At 41.9% G+C, this 23,614-nt stretch overlaps 1 protein-coding gene across 1 annotated transcript in view; it reads left to right on the forward strand.

Moving 5' to 3' along the window:
- Positions 1-23,614, forward strand: part of AUTS2 (AUTS2, activator of transcription and developmental regulator) — a 566,981-nt gene that overhangs the window by 540,706 nt on the left and 2,661 nt on the right. Inside the window, exons 9-20 of the mRNA XM_026063639.1 lie at positions 3-79; positions 1,620-1,873; positions 2,721-2,941; positions 3,422-3,466; positions 7,587-7,682; positions 8,762-8,833; positions 10,551-10,580; positions 12,503-12,574; positions 16,482-16,623; positions 17,159-17,236; positions 18,496-18,579; positions 19,491-19,713. Of these exons, the coding sequence (XP_025919424.1) occupies positions 3-79; positions 1,620-1,873; positions 2,721-2,941; positions 3,422-3,466; positions 7,587-7,682; positions 8,762-8,833; positions 10,551-10,580; positions 12,503-12,574; positions 16,482-16,623; positions 17,159-17,236; positions 18,496-18,579; positions 19,491-19,713 (1,394 nt within the window). The remainder of the gene's footprint in view (positions 1-2; positions 80-1,619; positions 1,874-2,720; positions 2,942-3,421; positions 3,467-7,586; positions 7,683-8,761; positions 8,834-10,550; positions 10,581-12,502; positions 12,575-16,481; positions 16,624-17,158; positions 17,237-18,495; positions 18,580-19,490; positions 19,714-23,614) is intronic.

A 23,614-nucleotide genomic window follows, 5' to 3' on the forward strand; every position in this document is an offset into this window, starting at 1 on the left:
AGCCCCATCCCGCCTCCCAGAGCCTCTCCCAGCCGCTCTCGGCGTACAACAGCAGCAGCTTAAGCCTCAACAGCTTAAGGTAGGCGAGCGGGCGGCTCCGCGCCGCAGCCCCGGGCCCTGGTGAGCTTGGTGCCCCGGGGCGATGCCTCACGGCGGCGCGTGAGGACGCGGAGGGGAGCTGCTGAAGGGGAGCCGGCAGCCCGTCCAGCCCCGGCACCGTGCTCCTTCGGCCCTGATCCTCCTCTCCGAAACGAGCCGGGATTGCTTTAGCTCCCATCTAGTCTGCCCGTAAACGCTCGCTATTCTTGAGCAGTTCGCTGAGGTGTTTCAACCTCCCTGCCGGTCCCGGCGTACTCGGGCCATCGGAGGGGGTTGTATGCGGTGTTGGCCGGGGGGAAAATGCCCTTTCTTGCAGCCGACTGCTTTCACCCTCCCCTCCCTGCGAACCGATGCTGCTTTCTCAACCCCCTTTCGTGCCCTCGGACAAGAAATCGGCCGCTGTCGGCCCTGCTGGTAGGTCTTGGCACCTGTGACGTTAAGGCTGGATTTCTTCCTGTGCTGTCAACACCTTCGTCTGCAGTGTTTTTCTCCTCCTCTGGCCCCGGGGAGACATACCTCACGTTTAGAGCAAGATAACGGAGATACAGAGAGATTAAATAATGTGTTCGCAGTAACCCGTGAAGTCTCTGTGAATCGGGGACCTCGGGGTTCCCCTATTCCCAGCTGGCGCTCACCGCTGGGGCATCGTTCCCTGAATCCGTCTGACGGTCTGGCAGGCACAGGGAGTCCTTCAGGACCTGGTGAACCAGCGTTGTGGTTGCTTCATGGTTTGAGTAAAGACCGGGAGTTTTTCAAGGCTTTGATTTATTTTTAACCAACTTGGTATCGCTTTTCTTTAAAAGCCACTGCAGTAGAAGCATAACATTGCTTGAAGTATTAACAAGTAAAATTAAGCACTGTGGGAATGTATTGTAAATACTCATTCATAGGAAATGAAACCTGAAAAGTTGGAACCAGTACAATCACAAATATTTATTTTGTTGACTCATCTTACCTCTTTATATTGCAGGGGTAGAGAGAGGCATTAATTGTGCTATGAGCCTATATCCCTTGTTGCTTGCGCTAGTGCAGTTCCCATTTTCTGCAGTCTTTCATCCTACTAAGTCCTAACAAAAATTAAACTTTAATTAATGCAGTGAGCACTGATTTTTGAGCTTCGTTTACCTGAAACCATGAATCAGAAGCAGTCATATAGAAAGGACCTGATAATTAAGTAATGAATGCACAGGGTTGATTGCTCCGTTGTGTGTCTTTCCTATGTTGTTAGAGGACAGAAGCTCAACCTCTTACAGAGAGGGCGAATGTGTCTCGTGTTTTGGTGCGGACAGACCACAGGAAGTAAAAGAAACTGGGAAAGATACAGCAGAGGCAAGGATTAAAGAAAGGACTATCCGAATAGCATTCACAGAATAGTGACTTGCCTTCGTGATCCATAACTTGCATTAGCAACTTGTTTCACGTGAGCCGTGTGTAGCTTGGTGGGGTTGTGTACGTGTGCGTACGTTTGAAGCTTCTTTCTCTTCCATGCGATGCTTAATTGCTTTTCTTTTCATTAACAGCAGCAGCAGAAGCAGCACTCCTGCCAAGACTCAGGCCCCTCCACCACACATATCTCACCACCCCTCAGCCTCACCGTTCCCCCTCTCTTTACCTAGCCACAGCCCGCTGCATACCTTCACGCCCACCCTCCAGCCCCCCGCACACCCACATCACCCCAATATGTTTGCCCCTCCTACGGCTTTGCCTCCTCCACCGCCATTGACGTCAGGGACACTGCAGGTTCCAGGACATCCAGCTGGTAGCACTTACTCAGGTAAGCGCCACGTGGGTTATGGCAGAAGCGTTGTCTAGTGCAGCACAGGGAACTGATTGCCTGGTTTTAGTCAAAATAATTACTTTTGGTCAGTTCGGTGAGGGCTGCTGGTTGCACAGACGCTGGACTCCTTGCTGACACGTTGACAGCGATACCAAAACCAAAACCCCCTCGGACTCCCCCAGTGACTTCTCTTCCGTCCTGGGGAAGGAATATTTTTGAACGGCTGTGCCTTTTCTATGTCTGCTCTCTTCTCCCCCTGGTGAAAACACATTAGAGTTCGTATGAGCCCCCCCCCAAAATCTGCGAATCCTTTCGAGAAGGCCTTTGCCACAATGGTGGTTCCTGCTCCCTGTTACTTCTCTCCAGTCAGCCCGGCTAGAGGGAAAGTCTCCAATTGCACGTGCTCGCAGCGGAGCTGAATTCATGTGCCTGCGAGACTGTGTGTATGTGTTGTGAGGGGAAGAGGTTGAGATTTTTATCTGTGGCATAAATTGTGCTGTGTTATATTTTGACTGGGGGAAGACATAGCGTGTCTGTTCCTCCCAAGACACGGAGAGGGAATTGGAGGAAGAAAAATGGAGAATTATGAACATCTGAGTAACAGTTTTGCATCCATACTGCAAAGTAGTCATGTCAGCAGCTGCCCCCCTGTGGTTACTCCCTCCAGCTTAACAGTTCCTCCTCTCCTGAGTTGAGTCAGTATGTGTCCATACAAATTTAGCGGGAGCCACCAAGTCTCCCATGAGAAATTTTAAATACCACCTTGCTACCGCAGCCACCAAAAATTGGCACAGGAAAAGTCCCTGAGCTCACGGAGAGTTGTCTTGCTTTGTTTCTATTTCAGAACAAGATCTTCTTCGTCAGGAACTAAACACACGCTTCTTGGCCTCTCAGAGTGCGGACCGCGGGGCGTCCCTCGGCCCACCGCCCTACCTGAGGACCGAGTTCCACCAGCACCAGCACCAGCACCAGCACACGCATCAGCACACACACCAGCACACCTTCACGCCCTTCCCGCACGCGATCCCACCCACCGCCATCATGCCAACGCCAGCACCGCCCATGGTGCGTACCCCAGGCAGAAATGTGAGGATAAGTAGAGCACAACTCTATTCTTTATTACAAAATTAAATTAAAACAATATATGTCCGCTTAAGGGGAAGGAAAATTCTGTTGCCTAGGTTTTGTTGGGTAGGAGAGGAAGGGCTGTCCCTTCCTCGTGGTTGTCGCATGTGTGACAGGCTCAAATGGCAGCGCAGAGGCTGAGGAACGAGGCCTGCTGACCAGAGGGACGCTAGTACTTGGGACCTCGTAGTGCCCGAAATGGTGCCACACTGGTGCCAGCTCCTTTTTCCTGTCTCATAAAGACCTTTCTTTAATTGAAGAAAGAAAACTCCAAAACACACTCCCAGTGGAAACTAATTTCCTGCATATTTGTTTCTCTCTGTTGGTTGCCAAGTAATAGAAAAGTAGTCTTCTATTTTACCAACAGAAATGAAGCAACGAAATATAAAGTAACTAGTTTGTGCTTTGATCCCTTTGCAGTTTGACAAATACCCTACAAAAGTTGACCCCTTCTACCGTCACAGTGTGAGTTTTATTACTCTGTTTAAAACTGACTTAATTGCTTTTCTGTAGTGGGCTGGGATCACCACTCGATAAATGGCAGAATGTTGAATCTCTCCCTGATCATCACTCCAGGAGTTACCATTATCGTTCTTGGTTGCTTTGGCTTTTGAAGGCTTGCATTCGTGGTGCTTGTTTCTGATAAAGATGCAGTATCGTCTTTTCTAATCAAAAGATCTCTTGCTCATACACCATTTGAAGACAGGTTTGATGTGAAAAAGAGACAGAAGAGCTGACTGTGTTACATGAAGCAGGATTTATCAGTAGTTTCATCACTGGGTTTCAGTTGTGCCACAAACTATTAGACTGGTATTTTTCTTAAGAAACTTGAAATGAAATGACAAACGGTCATACAAATCCTTCAGGAATAAGTAATCTAATAGTTTTCCTAATATATCATATTTTGTTTTATAAAATCTGAAAACTTGTCTTATCCTTCAGATTTCAAAGGCACATCTGATCCACTGGGCTTGTTATATTTTGAAAGCTCTGTTTCATGACAGTAATATGAATCTAGCTATGCATTAGATGTTTATTTAAGAGCTACAAAAAATATGTTATATGTTGATAAGTAAAAAGAATTGTTTTTTAAAGCTCCAGTTAACTGTAAAGCCTCTGTTCTTAAGCGTTTGAATCCACTGATTCATTTACTGCTGAAATACAGGTTACATTTCCTTTGTCATATTGGCAGAGGCAGGTACCTGGTTGAATATGAAGAGAATTTCTAAGTCCCATAGTGATATTTTGATGAGAGAAGGGGTACTGCATCAGCATTCAGAAATCTGCAAAGCACTTGGCTTTATGTGTTGGTTTTGCTTAGAAGTGGAACTGGGCAAAAAAACTGGCTAGGACGACAGTACGACGCTTTCTGTTGTACTGAGGAGACAGTTCCTGCTGACAACTCATGCCTACAGTACACGTGAATTGACCTATTCATTTCAGAGTCCTCATTTGAGTAACTTTAACCGCATGTGCGTGTTTGCAGGATCAGAGCATTAGGAGTATTGGGCAAACATTTAAGCCTGTGATAATCACTTTTACTCAGAAGGGTGAAGCTGCTTATTTGCATCATTGTTTGCAAAATTGCCCTCTTATCTGCTGAGCTTTACACGGATTCATAAGATAGATTATCGTCAACGTGGCATGTTGATTCAAGCAGGAACAGGGAACTGGGAAATAGGTACATGAATTTTAGGCAAATAAAGCACGGACGTCAACATGTAACATGGGAAACGTTGAAAGAGTTACCTACTATATACACTGTTCACATTCACACTGACATCCTCTTTTAGAAATTTGGCAGTTACTTGAATCCTATCACACTAGATCGTGGTACTGACTTCTACAGCAGGAAAGCCTTCTGGCTGTGCTCTGTTAGTGAATGAGCCAGGCTATTGAACTTGGTGGAGATTAGACCAGCAGGGATCTGGTCCATCATGCTTCTGCCACCTTTCCTTCAGGAAGAGGTTTGTGCTAATGAAGTTGTGGCACAATAATCACTATTCCATCTGTTGGATATTTAACCAAGTTAATACCAGAAGATCAATGTGATGGCTACAAGTTATGTTGGATAAATAGTCTTGCTTAAATTACAGCAAGGTCATACTAGTCACTGCATTTCAGTAATCTCTTCTAGTATAGAAGAAATTATCTAGAATATCGATAATATAGGCAAAAGAAGAAGTGCTTGTATCAGTTTCTTGATCAGCTGCAGTATCAAAAAGCGTAGTTTTGCTGGCAAAGCTGCATACATGATAGGACTTTTTCTGTTGTAGAAATATTGTGAAACTGTGGCACTTCAATAGATGTTTTTTAGTGACAACAGTTTCTGCTGTAGACCTGCACTAGGAATTTGGATGCACCTTAAGAAAAGCTGGCAATATTTTTAAAGCTTGTAAAAAATCACATATCATAGAAGTGAGCACTGCAGGAGAACAATAAGGTCTACTGGAGGGTTAAAATCAATCTACTATAGGATAGGGAAAGCAGCTCACATATAAGCTAATGTAGAGTTTTAAAACAGTTTTCCTTCTTGGCGTCTTTGATTTTACAATCTTTTCTTTTTTTCAGGACTTTAGTGCAGTGAGGAATTACTTTTACTTATAGATGATGCTGGCTTAAGATTGCTAGTTTTGCAATGCTTTGCACCTGGCTCTAGGGGAGCTTTTTCACCTGAGAAAGCTGGAAGGGGAAAGTGCTGCTCAAAAGAAAAGGAATGCTGGGGTAAAAGGAGACACTGACTAAGAAAAATGTATTTTGAAAGCTTGAGGAATTTAACTGATGCAAAGAGATCATGGAGATACAATCCTGATATTATATGAATAATTGTAACCTTGAGGGAAGGTCACATTTAATTAACTTACCAGTTGTTAGAAAACTCTTAGGAAAGCATTCCTTATTATTAGTCACAGCCAATAGAATATTAAGTATTATGTCTCTTTCCATCTTTTGAAATTAGTCCATTACACACAGAATTAAATGCAGAAGACACTGGAGGATTTAAAACACATTTTAGTCATTAAAAGTTATTGTAAATGAGGACATGTGTCTCTTAATGAGTTCTCAAATGTCTACAGTTCAGTATCACCTAATCTAAAAATGTTTTTTGCGTCATTGAAAGGAGTGGGTCCAAATTAAATAGAACTAAAAATAACAATAGAAACATATTATGAAAGGAGACTTCATATCATCCTTTTAAACTAAGAAATATATTTGATACTGAAATATTTTCTCAGCTCTCACTAACTATAATATGAATAAATGACCTTGCAAAAGAAGCTAATGGAGGGAAAAAGGATTAAGGAAAGCTCATGCCTATGCCTGGCATAAACAAATTCAGCAAAACTTTGGGATACTGATTTACTCTGGAGCACGATTTTCTCGGTGTTTGCCCATTCTGCGTGTCCAGTCCTTTACTTTGCCCAGTCCTGCTTCTATTCAACTGGCCATTAACTCATTTATTTTGATCTTAAAAGTAGCATACAGTAGAGTGATCTTTGATGAGCTTTGTTCAGAGGCAAATTTTGATCAGCCAGATAACCCCTTCAGGTTTTGGGGTGGCAATAGCGGGGGAGCTAGCAGCAATCCCTGCTAGATCCCGAGGTTTCCCAGTGAGAACAAATTCGTAGTGTGAGGCTTTGAACTCCGACTCGTACCGGAAAGCAGTTCTGTGAATAGTCCCAGCATCTTCCGTGGAAGGATGCAAGTGAATTAACTGCGCTGAAGCACAAGTAGAAGATTCACAACCGCACCACAAAAACACGATTTGGGCATTATGGTTTACTTGGTGGGGTTTTTTTCCCCCCATGTGTTTGTCTGCATTAGGACAGAAAAGCTTTTTTGACTAAGTTGTTTCAGAACAGATACGTTGAGATCAGCAAGGTCGGTGGAGATGTGCACCTTTTTATGCCTAATGGGCTGTCTTTATACGAAGAATGCCCTAAATTTTAGCAGGGGCTTCTGCCTCAACTATTTGTCTAAATAATAATTTTTAACAAATCAGATTGTCTCCTCTCTGCTGATTTTAGACGTGACAGGATATCCTCTCAGCCAGGCTAATGAAGTAAGAATTGTGCATAGTTTCCTCATTTCCTACAGAAACTATTAAAATACTAAAGCACTAATGGAGTTTTAATGATATAATATCCTAGAACTCATAAGTGGGGTTTTTTTTCCACTTAAACAGTACTTTTCTGGGTCTTATTTGGCTTAGTATTCTGCCTTTTCTCTTGAAATGGTTTACAAACTGAAACCATTTGAAGCACATATCCAATTTAAAAACTATTAATTGCAAAAAAAGTCTCTCTTACACTATGTTGGCCTAATCAAGGAATAGTTTGCTGGCTGTATGATTTTGGAACTGCTTTTAAGTTCTAAAGTAAACGTCATGACATTTGTGAACATTTCATTGACTGCTTTAACTAACATTGTTGCAATGAAATCACTTCTTCAACGCTTCTCAATTTTCTCCATGTATCATTTCCTTAACGTTCCGCAGGAATGCTCTCGCTCTCTTGTTCAGATTTGTGTCTTCATTTTGAAGTAAGTGCACCTGTATTTATGTTGTTTTATGTTTTTGTTACAGCTGTTTCACTCCTATCCTCCAGCTGTATCAGGTATTCCTCCCATGATTCCTCCAACTGGCCCTTTTGGCTCACTACAAGGAGCATTTCAACCCAAGGTAAAAAAAAATATATATATATATTTGTATATCTGTTACTACTGAAACACACCAGTGTCGTGATCCCAGTTAGGCTTAGGCTTAGAATTTGCTTCGGATTCTGGAACAGTAAGTTCTTCTGAGCAATAAATTGATCTGAGTTACAGCAACCTAATTCCACAGAGGACAACTGGCTTTTTCCAAATTTACTGTGAAGAGAAGTTAGTCCTCATTAGGTTCAGATATATCTACATACATAATTTTTTTTATACATAATGGCATAGTTAATTTTAGAAGCAATATAATTACTTCTCAGATAACATGCATTAATGTAAGGTCATGTAATAATCAAGATTTTAAGAAATCATGATTATTATTGTTTACTCATTTACATAATTATCTCATAGCTTCAGCGTAATGCAATAGAGTGATTTAGTTCTCCTGTCATTTATGATAGCTATGATAGCTAAACGTGATGGGGTTTGTTCCTTTTTTCTTTTGTTTTTGTGAAGTCACTCTTGATTTGTAAGTGGGAAGAAATCAAATTCTGTAGGCTGTAGTCTTTGCGACTGGAGACTGAAATCAGGACTGAAATATCTGCGGAGAAGACACCTTCTCTCCTAAATTGGCCCATCCACTCTAATGACTGAATGTGTAAATTGCAGTTCATTAGTGGAATTCTTCATATGTATGGTAATCAGACTGTTAACAACTCTGTTACTAATTGTTAGTTATCCTGCAGCTGATTTCTTTTTTCTTCTCTCTAATGTAGAACGATGCTGTGCCTAAATGTATCTTTTTCTCCAAAAGATGCATTTTGTTAGATTAGCTGAATATTTACACTCAAGTCATGGGAAAAGGTTTATTTTTTTCAACTGGATGTTGCCTTTTCCTGATATCCGTAAGTTGGAGGACAACGAAAGTTTGAAAATGGAGATGATAATACATATTTTACTAAGAGATGATAATAGTTATGATTTGCTCTTAAAAAATTGTCTTCGTTGCTTAGTCAATGTTAATTATAAAGAAATATTCATTATTTATTATTCTTTCCATAATGTTTTACTCATTAATGCGTTCTTTCCTTGTGATGTTTCTAGACTTCCAATCCTATTGATGTTGCAGCCAGACCTGGAACCGTCCCGCATACCCTTCTGCAGAAAGATCCACGGGTCTGTAGGAAATGTTACATTTCTCTAGAGTAAAGCTATTGCTCCTGAAAATCGTGAATGCAAGAGCTGCCATCTTCGATAGGCCCAGATTAACAACTGAGGCTTAGCCTGAACTATTAAAGTCAATGAGAGCTTCAGTGGTTGTATGAGAGCAATTTAGAGCTTGATCCTTATTTTTGTTTATCATTAGAAAAAGCAAATAAGTCTACACAATGGAGGAGCTCCTTCCTTTCTGTTATTTGGCATCCCTAAAACCTCAGGGGTAAAGGTGTAAAGTCCAAATCAGCTTTGAAATGTACAGACCTCTTCGAGATTTATGTTTATACTCTGTAATTGTTTTTTAATGCGGGTGATGACAGTTATTCCCTTGGTTACTGTATTATTGATTGCACCAGTGAAATACGGATGCACTTTATTGATCATTTGGCGCCGCTGTATTTTTAAGTTCTAGTGTGTGTGAACAGAATTTATTGTCTCGGCACTTCATCTTTTAGCCTTTTTCAGTTCTTTGTGATTATCAGTGGGTCAGTTGTGTGTTTGAGTTAATACACATCGGTTGCAATAAGGAGCATCCTCTTTTTAGCAGAACTCTCTGACGAAAGCAGCGGGGAGCTCTCCTAAAAAATCCGTGGCTCCACTTTGCAGTATGACTCAACTTTAAAGTGGTGCAGCCCTATTTTCTTTGACTTGTGCCAAGTCCCAATAGTTTCGTTTGAGTTGGTGCTGTAGTTGGGCTTCACACCAAAAGAAACCATGGGTTTTTGTGTCTGTTCATGCCATCTAATGGAAGAGATAACGATAGGCGCCCTCCATTAAGTCATTTAGCTTTATGCTTCCTTTCACCTACTAGTGTAGTTTCGATTGTTTCAAGCTAATGTGTTGTGCCATCACTGAGGCTGCAAAGAACCTCTTACGCCTATAAATCTCCTTCCCCTTTCAGCATTGCATTTTAAGAAAGAGCATCCAAACAAAGCAGAAATAGCAAATGAACTGAATTTATTTTCCATTGTTAATTGTTGAAGCATGAACAAAAGAGAATCAAAAATAACCTACCAGAAGAACCCAGGCCATTCGAAAAATAATAACGAGAAAATTGCTTTTGATACGGACACTGTTTATCCACTTCTGTTCCAGTGGGAAAGATATTTAAGTCAAAGGCAATCCCTGACAGAGAAATCATCAGGAAAGCAGTCAGTGTTTTTAAAAATACAGGTAGAGCACCTAATGGCATAGTCAGTGAACAGACGCAGTCACTGGTTTGTGGTGGCCCATCCAAAACACCACTTCAGCCCATTCCAGCCCAATGTCTGAAGAAAAATGGGGCCCTGTCCACTCCCCAGGCCTCTCGCGAGCCACGCAGCTTTGAAAGATTAGAACAGAAGTTTGCCCAAAGGATGTATGTGCGTTTTTCTTCAGATTAGTTAACCAGCCATTTTTGTAGCATTAAATCAACAAATTAATGCCGATGCCGGAGGATAAAACGCTCTGTGTGAGGCTTGTTTAGTTGCTTGTCAACACTTAGGTACAACAGTCATGGGGGGAGGGAGCCCGGCTCTACCGCGGAGGCTAAGGACTAATTATTATCTGAAAGGGCTTCATTTGAAAGTAAAATGATAACATTTTAATTTCATCTCTTAATGAAGCAATACAAATTTGTTAATTAGCGCAATTGTTTGAGTGACAGGCATGTAACCAAGCTGTCATTTCTTCTTCACAGTTGACAGATCCGTTCAGGCCCATGTTGAGGGTAAGAAACCTTCTCGTGTTACAGTTTGTCAAGCTTGTCTTAGTCCCCACCGGGTTAAAGAAGCAGACTAATTATAAAGAGATGCCGTGTTTTATCTCGGGTATATTTTGCACTTTGTGTGTTACTCGGCGCGGTCAGTCCTTTGCACGCATCTTGTGGTCACTTGAGGAAAATGCGCAGTTTTGAAACTGGAAGTTGTGTGTTCTTCTCATGCAACCCACTGCCACAATGAATTCTAGACGTTAAATGCTGATAATCCTTCCTTTGCGCTTGTTCACAAGGTTTCCTGAGCCAATCCCGCAAAATCCTCCTCCCTTGCCGTTTCATTGCAGACTGAAGGATTTTGCTTTTTATTGTTTATTGCTTGTTGTCAGTGGTATTTGGTGTGGTACTCAGGGTGGTAGTGCCTACCCAACTGTCTTGCTGTCAAGTGTATACAGACAATCCAGTCCAAACACAGGATATCTTAGAAATGAGGATTAAAAGATCCAGTCTTAACAGCCATTCTAAAGCTTTTTTTGTTAATTTTTCCAAGTATTGGAGGAGGTCTAGATTTTGATCGTAGCAACCAAATGAATTCGTTAAATCACTAGCACGCCCGATCACAGTGAATAAGCAAAAGGCTTGAATTTATATTTTGTGTATGTGTGTGTACATGTCAGATTGGTTTTATTTTTGGTTGTGGTTTTAATGGTTGGTTGATATAGAAAGCAGAGCCTAGGGACCAGTTGGTGCAGCATTTAGGGTATCAGTAGCTTGAGGAGCTCCTTGCATTCCTGTGACCATTTTTAAGCGTATGCAGGAACCATTAATTGTGTTGTTAACTATAGATAGGCACCTAATTAACAGGATTGGGGAAAGTTTGTCCTGCATGAGTCCTTTCCAGACATGATTTCCAGGTGTTCTGAAGCGAGTACAAAATCAGCAAAAAAGCCAAATAGCACTCTCTGGCTCCTTCCTCCCTCTCTCCTCCCCGTGATTTAAAGCATGGTGACAGGAGGGATGCAAAGAACCAGTTTAAGCCGTTTCATCTTCCCAAAGGGAGTGTATTGATGGACTTCCAATTTTTCCAGTGTACTCTTCAGTCAAAGATTTGGAGGTACAGACCAACAATTATATGAGGGGGTCAGATTCATTTCGAAAACCAGATTGATCTTAAGTGCTTTTATTTTCATCTCTTGGTGGAAAGTCTAGTCTTGGAAAAGTTGCACTTTTAGAAATGAGCTTCACGTATAGTTGTGAAGCAGTCTGTCTATTCAGAGTAGCTGCTAATCGACATGTGGTTTCAGTATCACAAGCTGCCTTTGCGGTCAGTGGCATCAGAAGATGGCAAGAGTGTGTAGAACAGGAGCATGGGTTTCTTTGGAGAGGAGGATGACCACTAGCATTCCTGGATATCCAGAAAAACTTCTAATCAGGGGACAAATTCTGTGCATGTTCCCCAGGAGGACAGAGGGAGAAGGCACCAGAGGGTGTCCCTTTGTTTTAAGCTCGCTTGGTGTGAAGAGTCCCATACCCCAAAACAGACAAAGCTAAGAGCCGGCAAACCCAATTCCTCCGCCAGTTTCTCAGTCCCTGGCATGGGAATTGGAGCAGCCGGAGCAGAGGGTGTGCTCTGGCTGTCCCCCAGGCCACATAGTTTGGGGATGTCAGCTGGCAGCAGCCAGAGCAAGTCCCAAACGTTGGGGAGGAACCAGCTAGTGGAAGCCAGTTCCTTGCTAGCCTCTCCTGGGGTGCGGCGGAGAACTGTCCTGGAGTGTTTTCTTCTGCAAAGTGGCCACCTCTGATAAGATCTGGGTAGAATTCCCATTATTTTTCAAAGGAAAGCATCTAATTGACAGCATTTGCCACCTACAACTAGAGTAAAGCATTGCAGGTCTTTGAATGTTGCTGATTCATGTCGTATCCCTTTGTTTTTCCAGAAACCCGGAAAGTGGTGTGCTATGCATGTTCACATCGCCTGGCAGATATACCATCACCAACAGAAAGTCAAGGTCAGTCCTTCTGGCACGCGTGCATCTGAGATAAACTGCACAGTGCAAACCACTGAGAGGAGGAATTTGCCTGTCACCGTTAGCAGTTCTGTGCCATGGGTAATGCCTTCTTAAAATAACTGTGCGTAGCGTTATATCCTAACCTGCCATTTTGTCATGATGGCGTACCTGCATTAAAAAATTAAAGGTGGTGTCTCAAGGGAATAGCTATGATGGTAGGGAGGAAGAATCCCAGCTCTTCAATGATAACCAGTTTGTAGCTAGAAAGAGCTAAATGGGTGTGCCTGTGTGGTACAGCATTTCTTTTATTTATGGATGAGGACTTGAGCATATTGAGATTAAATTTTCTTAAGTGGTCCAGAGACACTGGGCTAGGTCTCCCATTCCTCTTACTAACGCTCCAGGACATAAGGCAGCACAAGGAGGTTTCTCCTGTCCCTACTATGTTTTATCCGATGTGGTTGCATGGGCTACCATCAAGTCTTTTTTCACAACCCATTTCAAAGCTGGAAGTTGGCACCTGTGTGTAGCTGGGATGGTCAGGCAGACCTGGCATATCAGATATTAATGTTATCCAGACAGTATCTCGTTGCACTGAAGGTAAAGGGGTGGAAATAATTTCTTTGTTACACACGCTTCAGGATTTTTGTCACTCGCTATACACTTTCAGGTGATGTCTGTAATGCAGTGTTGCTATTACGGTGGCCTGACAAGGGTCATGGCCAATTTGGGCTCTCCTGAAGCAGATGTCATAGAGAAACAAGTAATTTATTCATTTAATAATTAGGATAATTTCCTTTGTTACCTTAACTGTATTTTCGTTGCGCATGGACTTTGCGAAGAAGGTTTTTTTCTTGTTAAAATATTTGCACTATACTTGTCACTGAAAAATTCTGTGTTGCTCCTGAAAGTTCATAGCTAATTAAGACTCATTAGAGGTTGGTGTTCTCTCCTGTTCGTATTTCTGCTTCAGGAGTCAGTAGCTGGTGTTAGAAAGTGAGATTAACAAGGAGTCTAAAGCATTTTGCAGTCTGTGTATCCAAGTGAATTGTGTAAGACAGAGCTATACGAATATGAAGATGTTGAACAGCTACTAAAACCTGCAGCTAATAGAGTTTAAAAATAACCCTTTTAAACAAGGTTGACAGGTTAATTTGCTGCAGTAGACGTATCTCTCTTCTCTGCTTCCTTATGTTTCCCCTGCTAGTGATCTTCATTCATCTTCCCATTATCAAAAAAGACAAGATTATAGACCTAGAGAGTTATATGTCCTTTTTTTTATTTTATCGAAAAGGTATTTTCTAGAAATGAAATTATTATTCCCATGTTATCTACGTCCTTTGAATCTTCTTTGATTTGATATTCAGCGAGAGGTCATACTGATGTATTTATAACTCACAGTAAATGCCACTTTCACGCTGCCATTTCTTTTACCTAATACTTTTCCACCCTTGAGTGTTTCAAAAAAAAGGATAATGCCCAGAAGTACAGGAAAGTACAGGAAAGGATGTTACTTGACTTTTTGAGGCTGCAGATGATAACAATTTCAAGAATAATTGGGATATGTATTTCATTATTTCCATTCAGTCAGAAAGTTGGGTGAGGTCTGCGGTCAGTAAGCCAAGTAGGATTATGTCCGTGAGGGCTGTCAGATTCCCGTGCGGGAGCAAAGTCCTCTCCTCCGTATGCAACCTGGACTTGTGAAATCTCTGTGGCTGAAGGCTCGTACCGGATGCCTTCTCCTACTAGCCCAAGCTTGTGAAGATGCCTTTGCTTTCTCTGCACAAGCAGAAAAGGCTGCCTCTGCGTGACCACGGAGCAGGGAGTAAAATGTATTTACTCAGAGATTTCAAATTTGCACGCAGTGCCACCAGCCTGCTCGCAAGGGCTGGGAGAGGTGGTAACTACCCAGCCTGCTAGTAGCTGCTTGCAGAGGACAACGCAGGGCACCGAAGGAGCAGGCCAGAAAGGAAACTTCAAAACACAACCCTCCTGACCCCAGGGAGAAATTGCGTGCAGCTGTAGATGCTGTTTGCCTGCCTGAACCCCGCACCAAGACTTGTGTAACCTGTCTGCACACCCAGGGCATTCCGCAGATGCAGGCAGGGTCAAACACAATTTCTGGGCACAAAGTAATTTTCCTCCGCTTCTTAGACTGACCAGCATATTCCTGTTAGGGCCTGGATTCAAGAGGGAATTTATGCACCATAACTGGCCCTCTCTCTTTCAGGAAAGGACTTATGGCCTGATGTAACATGCCGTGAAATTAGTGCAGACATTTGCATTGATTTTAGTGGGCCTGGAAGTAAGGTGTTACACATTTGCTGGACTTGAAAGACATTCACAAGGATTATCACACAGAGGGTTGCTCTCCTGCACATAAAATGGGCATAAAATAAATCTGACCAATTTTCTTTGGTACTATTTTAAGGTAAACCAGTACATCCAAAAGTCTTTTAACATGTCTGTGATATTCCTGTTCCTCTTGAGATAGGGGGTTTCTTTGTTATTAGGACAGCACCGTTCGTACGGCTGCAATTAAAGTTTCAGTTGGCTTTTGCTGTTTCTGGGTAATGCTTGTCAGAGGTTTATAACTTGGTGTTGAAAAAAAAGAGTTCATAGCATAAAAATCCTAGTACACGGTATTTGTATTTTTTGAAGTTTAATTATTCAAGCATTACCAGATTACTTAGGATGCGCCCTTAAGGATTACTTAGGACATGCCCTTAACTTGGGCATCTTTTGCATTTCAATGTTTTTGAAGGCTATTATCTCAAAACATTGAAAAAGCCCTTTTTTGTTCTTTTTTTTGTTCTCATAGTGACAGAGATGTTATTAGCACTTGAAAAACAGCTACTAGGCATGCACATTAACTTGGTCATAACTTTTTAATATGCATATTTATATCATTGTAATAGTCTGTTACTCTGAACTGGCACAGTATTAAATATTGATTTATAAAGCGTAACATGCTCCAGAATTACTGTTAAGATCTACCGGTTCAGTGTTACACATTTGTAAATCCTTTCAACTGACCTGCACAATTAATCAGCAATCTGTGTTTAGGGAGTTCTGACAGCACAGGTAATTGGGAATTTGGTTTTCTTCTTCGTTCTATAAAACTGTTGAAGTAGGGACCACTAAAGTGAGTATCTGTCACAAAGAAGAGCCCATCCTTCATCTACCTATTATTTTTGGTAAGCCACCTCAGCAGAATTGTCTTAAAAAAGAAAGTCTGCTCATTCTAATATCATACAAATAAAGAGGGCGACGTGCAGTGCTTTGAATTTGGAAGGCAAGCAGTCAAAATGGGACGCCGGTTCTTTAGACAGTAATACACGCCAGCTGTAATTCGATTCATTTTGGTCCCTAGCTTGCTCAGTTGCAGTCTGAGAGGCACCGAAAGATGCAGTACATCAAGTGTTTCTTGATTGTGGCTTTGCATTTACATTTAATGGTTGTGTCTGTCGACTTGGCGTTGCCTGGATTAGGTCCAAATTAACATTTCTTTTTGGCTTTGCTTTTTTTATTATTTTAAGACAGACCTATGCTTATGGCTGAACATGCGTTGAAAGCCTCTTTGAAGATGTTTATGCTTATTCTTAATGTTAGGTTTGTGTTAAAATGCTTTGCTCCAAAGGGATGGATGTGAACATATGTGAAGACACTTTGCTGAAGTGCATGTGAAGACACATGCACTTACATGAAACACCCATTGGGAGCCCGAGATTTTCTCTGTCTGTTTTAGATTCTCCCTTCCAGGAGAATAGCTGTGCGTCTATGTCCAGGGGCCGCAGAATATTGTATTATTAGTATGAATAAATTGCTATACTTAAATGATTCTGAAAGTGCCTTCTACTCTTATCTTTTAGGACAGTCTCTTCCAAACCCTGTTTTTATATTTCAGAAACAGATGCAGTCTGATCCACACAAGCTGGACTTCGGCCTGAAGCCTGAATTTCTGAGCAGGCCACCAGGTCCCAGCCTTTTTGGAGCCATCCACCACCCCCATGACCTGGCCCGGCCCTCGACTCTCTTCTCCACAGCCAGTGAGTACTGAGAATTGAAATCTCCTTCTTGTGGCGTACGCATTAAAATGCTAATCCTAGCCATGTTAAAAGAGAATTTCCCAGGTGCTTTGGCTTATGGACTCTCTGCAAAACATGCCAGGGGCTATTAAGTCTATTTGATACATATTTTAAAATGATTCTGTCATTTTAAGCAACCTGCTGAAATGCCATGCATGTTGTAAATAGAGGGACATTTCACACAGTGATATTTGATGCGTGATGGAGATGACAGGTTGGAAATACACTGTAGATCACATGTGCCCTTTTTTTTTCCATACTGAAGCATTCCCCACTCCCTTACGCTCTTGCTGGGAATTTCTGTTTAGAAAGGTGGCTGTGATTTGCTTAGGATCCTAACCCGAAGAACCCCTGCAACAGAATTTGTCTGCTTGGTGTAGGGCAATTTCTGCTCACATGAGCCATCGTTTAAGAAGTGACAGTCAAGCCCAGAGCGCCGCGAGTCCCTTTCTGAGTCCTGTGTTAGGAATTCACCCCGGTTGCTTTGTTTTGGCAGGTGGGGGTCATCCAGCCGGCACCCCTTTCGGCCCGCCACCTCACCACAGCAACTTTCTCAACCCAGCTGCTCACTTAGGTAAGTGCAGTTCCAGATTCACTCTGTAAATAACTAACTGCGAATACAGCTCAGGAGAAGCGTGCCGGCATTTTCTGCCCTTCTTCCTTACCGTGGTCTGCTGTGGCCTCTTACATTGTGAATACCCACTGAACTGACAGCTAGCTCAGTTGTTCTTTCCTTACCCAAAGGAAAGCAGGTCCTTAAGATCTTGTGATCTGGCCTCGAATGGCTCAGTTGGTGAAAAACAGCACATTTAAGAAAGGACCCGTCCAAGGCACCAAATGTTGCTAGTTCCCTTCCAACTCAGTGAGGTTGTAATAAGGCAGTCTGCCTTGAGGGACATCAGAGATCAAGACTCTGATCTGGTATTATATTTTGCGTAGGGAAGGATTTGGGAGGGTCACCGAACTGACACAGCAAACTCATGATGTAGGTTTATCATTCTGCGCTAGCAGCCATATAGCTGCCCGTAGAAGATGCTAGGTTTGCCCTTCCTCTTTTCTCTGGGCTAATATTTATCAGTAGTAGTTTCATCAAAATCATTAGACTTCTCCAACATAAAGCGAGAAGAGAATTTGTTTCGTACAACTTTCCTACCAGATCAGATTAGCCATCTATATTCTATACAGCTTAGCTACTAAAAAAAACTGATTCCAACATTTTTCAGAGTTCATACTAGTTTTTCTTACAGTATTAGCAATAAGTATCAAGAGCATTACAAAATGTTCAGGTCATCATGATGTATCAATAGAATAGGACATTTTACTTATATTCTGGCTACGGTTTAGGAGACATGACTGAGACATGGCCTAAAGGTGTTCTGCGCAGAATTGCCAGAGTTAATAATAATAGAGCCTTGCTAGCCAGGGACATTTCCCAAGAAAAGCCATGGAAGGAATTGGAAGGAATTAGAAGTGGAAGTGAATAAAAGGGAATACAAATGGAGATGGTTGCAGGTTTTTAAATGAATTGTCTACTTCTGCTGCAGTGCAGTCCTTAACATCTTGTTTTTGTTTGAAGTCCATTTTTTTTCCCCTAGTAAGCTGATCCCATGTGTACCGGCATTAAAAAAAAAAAAAAAAAGGAGAAATTATTATTATTATTTTTTATTTCCCACCCCCTCCCAAGCGCCACTGTGTCCTGGGAGGACGATGTTCAGCTCCTGGTGGACACGGACCGAGCTTTCGTGCAGACACAATGCAGCAGGATAACACGCTAATGCTTTATCACAATTACCAACATGTCAGTGAGCTTCAACTGTTTCCATTGGTTTTCAGAGCCTTTCAATCGACCGGCTTCGTTCAGTGGTCTCACTGCAGTGGGTAGTAATGCCTTCGGGGGACTTGGGAACCCGACAGTTAGTGAGTAACCTCTTTGCTTATGAATTCTTGTTTGCTGTGTAATTCAGGATATTGAGTGATGGTGACGGTTTGCTGTCTTTTTACCGGTGGCTTAGATCGCATACTTGTAAGGGACGGGAATTTGAAAAGCAGCCTTTATTCTTTTAAATAGCAATGTGTTTTAGTCATCAGTGAAGTATTTTCTATTAGTTCCTCATAGTTTGGGTTCGATGTATTGCTAAATGTCACCGTTACATTCTTTAGTCCAAAAAGTAAAAGAATATAGAACCCACAAGTTTAAAGGAGTTTATAAAATCCTCATGGTTTTGTTGCATGGTCAAAAGTAGTTAATGTGTGCTGCTTATTTGTAATCCCTAGCTGTGGATAGGAACATTTTTTTTTCCTTTCTCACCAATAATTCAGGACATGTGCCTGGAAAAGATCACTAACCTGCATTTATTTGTCCAGGATCATCAACATTTCTCTAGATTTGGCCAGTCACAAAAGACCATCCTTTTAAAAATCACTCTCTTTCTCCATACTTCAAATCTGGCATGATTTTGGTCACATTATTTTACTTTGGTTCAGGATCAAACGCAACAAGTTCCATTATTTATAATCAGTATAATGATCATTTCCTGGTGTCATCAAAATATTTGGAATAAGGATAATTGCAGCGTTATCCTAATACTTCATCCCTTGTCAATTTTGTCCACAGAATTTCCCTTTTCCAATTAAAACAGCTGTCAGATGCCTGCCCATTTTTAGGAATGAGACCCTCTAATGAATCTCTGTTAATTTCCTTTCCTTTTCCAGCTCCCAATAATATGTATTCATTTTAACTCTGAGTGCTGTAAAAGTTTTTTTGGTAAGTACCTTCACTAGAGCATACCTTTTCTTAAACCTTTTTGTTTTCCACTTCACCATTTCAGCACCCAACTCAATGTTCGGCCACAAGGATGGCCCCAGTATGCAGAGCTTTAGCAACCCTCACGAGCCCTGGAACCGGCTGCACCGAACTCCTCCTTCGTTCCCGACCCCTCCGCCCTGGCTGAAGCCAGGAGAGCTGGAGCGCAGTTCATCTGCTGCAGCTCATGACAGAGATAGAGATGTAGATAAACGAGACTCATCTGTTAGTAAAGATGACAAAGAAAGGTACGAAAGAACACTTCCAAGAATTGTCTAGTTCAAAGCGTGGGGCTCTGTTCCGCTTTTAACCCTCCCCAGCCTGGCACATGGTTAAACCAGAGCTTCGGTAGAGGAGCACCTGCAGAGCTAACGCTATCCTTGCTAGGCTGGCAATACGGAAGATAGAGATTCCTAACTCAGGTGTTCCCTACGACATCTGTTTCTCTTCTCGCTTCCACCACAGCTCATCAGAAGTAGCTTTGCAGGAGCAGAGTTCAGCTCGTGTCAAGCGGGAAGAGAATCAGACCCGTACGATCTGTTGCCTTGTGGGTCACATTTTCATAGGTCTTTTGAAGACTTAACGTGTCGATAGGTGCCTGACAGGATGAAACAAGGATTATAAAACCTATCAGACACATATCTGCACCTTTGAATACTTAAATACCTTTGCAAATCTGACCCTATCTGCAAAATAAATCCCCCCGCCACAAACGGACTGACCAGAGGGAACACTGCTAAAGTTGTTAAATTGCAGCACTAGAAAATGCACGGCACTGGTATGTCGTGTTCCAGTACTACAGTAAGTTTCAGTGCCTGCAGTTCATTAAATCAGCCTTATGTCCCCTCGAGAAAGCCACACGCACACATGCACTGCTGTTACACACCTCCAAGCACAGCTTTTATTCGGTGTTTTACATGGACTTGCACTCTAACATGTCCAGGCTGGGAAGGGTTAATGAAAAGTAAAACCTGGTCATATATTTTTTGTCAGGACTGTTCCCATTATACAGTTAACTCAGTAACAATTCCTCTTAACATTTAAGTACCAAATTATAAGAATTTGCCATTCAGCAAGTGTCATGCCTTCCTTGGAAAAATGTAGAGAGGCTGATTTCAGCTTTTTCAGTTGTGGCTTAATGGCTTTCCTGTTAAGTTTGCACATTACTTTTACTACATAATGGCTATTTGTTTCTAATTCTTTAACATAAAAGAATATTTAGGAGATGTGCTTTTCTGACTTCTCTGTCACTAACACAAATATACGCATTAGTAGCCTTTTCTAAAAGAAGTTATGCTAACACATTAGATATTCTAAAAGTACATTTAAGAGCTTTTCTACATTATTGTAAAATGTGAAGAGCAAGTCAAACTACAGATCTTTTCACCTGCATTTTCCATTTGGAATATTTTCTGTTTGGTAGCATAGCTTCATTATTTTCATGTCTGGTTTTAATGCTTCAAAATAAATTGCTGTTACAAATTGGGGATTCTGTCCTGCGAAATGCTTAAGCATGTGAGTAACTTTACTGGCTTGAATGGCAAAGCATTTTTGTTCCTAATGACATGGGTAGACTGTAGAATTATATGATTATTTCAGTTGCTGTTTTGTTGTTTTGTTATGAAGTGTTCCTGCTGAAGAAAATCCCTTTCAGAAATACATTCCTTGCAAGCTGCTTTGGCATTGCCTGAACTCCATATCATAGCTCAAAACATATTTATTTTTAATAATTTGAGCGCTTAAAAAAACGAGCGTCATTCATGCTTCATACTTCTGCACAATTACAGCTGCCAGTTTAGTACAATAATGTTTTTGCTGATCTAGTATTGCTATGCATCCATCAATGTGATTTTTCAGGAGTTCTACTTTGCAGCATGCTCCCACTGTTGCCTGTATGAGAAGATGCTGAAAATCACTTCCTGGAAACCTTCTCTCTGTGTAGATAATGTCTGCAGTAGCTTGTGAGCCTCTCGTGCCTGTTCTTCTATCTTCAGTAGCACCTGGCAGCGTGAGGATGTAGCCTCGCTTTCTAGTTGAGGTCCCAGTCTCAGTTTCCTATTTTAGGCTAACGTGCCCAAACAGGAAGAACTGGGAGCCATCCCTTTAGTTCTGAGATGATCTCATCTCAAAATCATCCTGTCATCAAGGCTCTAACTTCTGTCTGCCCCCAAACTGGGCATCTAGCCAAAAGCCTTCATTTGTCTGTCTTCTGTAATCAGAGGAGAGGCACCTCAGAGGTACGTCTTGGCTTGGCACATCCCCATCTAAGACAGGTACCGTTGGGGTGGAGTGAATCGCCCTCAGGAGGCATCAGTCACTCTTCCCTGAGAGCCTGTACAGCCGGGGCACTGTGGCGACTCCCGCTCAGCACCAGTGAGATAGGGGACATCCCTCCCAGGGAGTTTAGATAGTACGAAACTAGTGTCAGTGAACCTTTCCCAGGTCCAGGACTGGCTGCCGTGCTCTGATACAGTCCCCACTTTCTCTTGGACCATTGTTTGCAATATTTTATCTTTGGTTTTAAGGACTCTGCTCCTCCAGTCCAGCATTAGAAAACAATCAGTAAAAGTTGCTAGTGTACAGAGTAGGATTTGTTCCTTCTCAGTGGTATTTAATTTCAAAGATGTCACTGAGCAATTCCATTCTAATGATGATGTTGATGTGTACGTAATCCTAGAGCATTAAAAAATAACAAGAATCTATTGATTTCTTTATCAACATAAATGAAGAAAAGTATTTGTCATAAGATGTCTTGTGCGTTATCTTTCAGTGTAGCATACAGCCTCAGAACATATTTAGTAATAATAAGGGAATTTGAGAACACGATCTTAACTTTCAGATTTGGGGAGATTGAGGCTTAGAGCTTTTCCCATATTAGCCTAAAGAGCCCATGACAGATCTGAATATAACAAGATGTTACTGATTCCCTCTCTGACCACTGAGCTACAGTGTACTTAAGTGGGCTATAGAATAATCAATAGCCCCTTGAGATAATACCATCACTATAACCGAACAGGGTGGAATTGGCAAAGACAGATGGTTATTTTGGTTGCACGTGTTTTTCTTTAGTTACAGAAAATGCCTATTATTTCCTCTAAATTTTATGCCTGATTTAAAATACATGAATTACATAGAAAATTGATTAAATATCAGTGAAAGGACTCAGCGAGCTCCCCTAGTGAAATAAAACAATTAAGGGTGCCCTCTAAACTAGTCCCACAAGCAAAATAAATAAAAGACTGGGGATTGCAGAGTCCACATGCCAGTGCTTTCTCTGGAAAGCAAGAGAATTGAGTCTTCTTGTTGAGAGGCATTCACTGGAGTGCCTCGACACAGTCTCACTGTGTCCCAATCTGGAAGCTGTTAAATCAAATGCCTTAGCATTTGGTGGAGAGCAAGAGGAGGGAAATTAGAGCCAGGATGCAATTTCCAGACTGTTTAGAGCACAGTCAAACAAAGCAGAGCCTGATACCAAGGAGTTAATTGGTAGTCAGTGCAGACTAGGCAGTACTGGTATCAAATGCTCCAACTTATAAACATTTTCCAGCAGTTGCATTCTGGACTCTCTGAGGTATCCCAGGGAGCCTCAGACGTGGCCCTTAAAAAGACAGTTTCAACAATTAAGCCTAGGCACAGAAAAAGGCAGAGATGCTTTTGGTGAGGCTCTTATATGAGAGTTTCCCATTTCAAAGATTTTTTTTAGCAGTTGCTGCAGTTTCACCCTCCGAAAATACCTACATCTTACAGGGAGAAACCTTATGCAGGGCAGCTCATTAGCAAAGAAATAGGTAGGAAACACTGTATAGGTGAAGGAGCAAGGAATGCTTTAAAGTCACCGTCAGAGTTGCCTTTCAACCAACCAACATCGTTCATCTTGTCGAGAATGAGTTTCAACCTACTGGCCTCATCCAAGCGTGTTCCGATTATGCACTGCTAAGCAGAAACTGCGTCACCCACAGAAAAACATGTAAACTGGAGCTGGTTTGGGACTTCAGACTACCTTGCTGCTTATCCCTCACTTTTGCATTGAACAGCATGGTGTCCATCATCCGTTATGGAAGAAAATTCCCATGCCCAGCAAATGGCATGTGTTCGACACTGAGATACCTGTGGAGGACATTATGGAGAGACTCCAAATCACCAGTGAAT

This window comes from Apteryx rowi, unplaced genomic scaffold (genome assembly GCF_003343035.1).
Source record: "Apteryx rowi isolate R43461 unplaced genomic scaffold, aptRow1 scaffold_20, whole genome shotgun sequence".
NCBI lineage: Eukaryota > Metazoa > Chordata > Aves > Apterygiformes > Apterygidae > Apteryx > Apteryx rowi.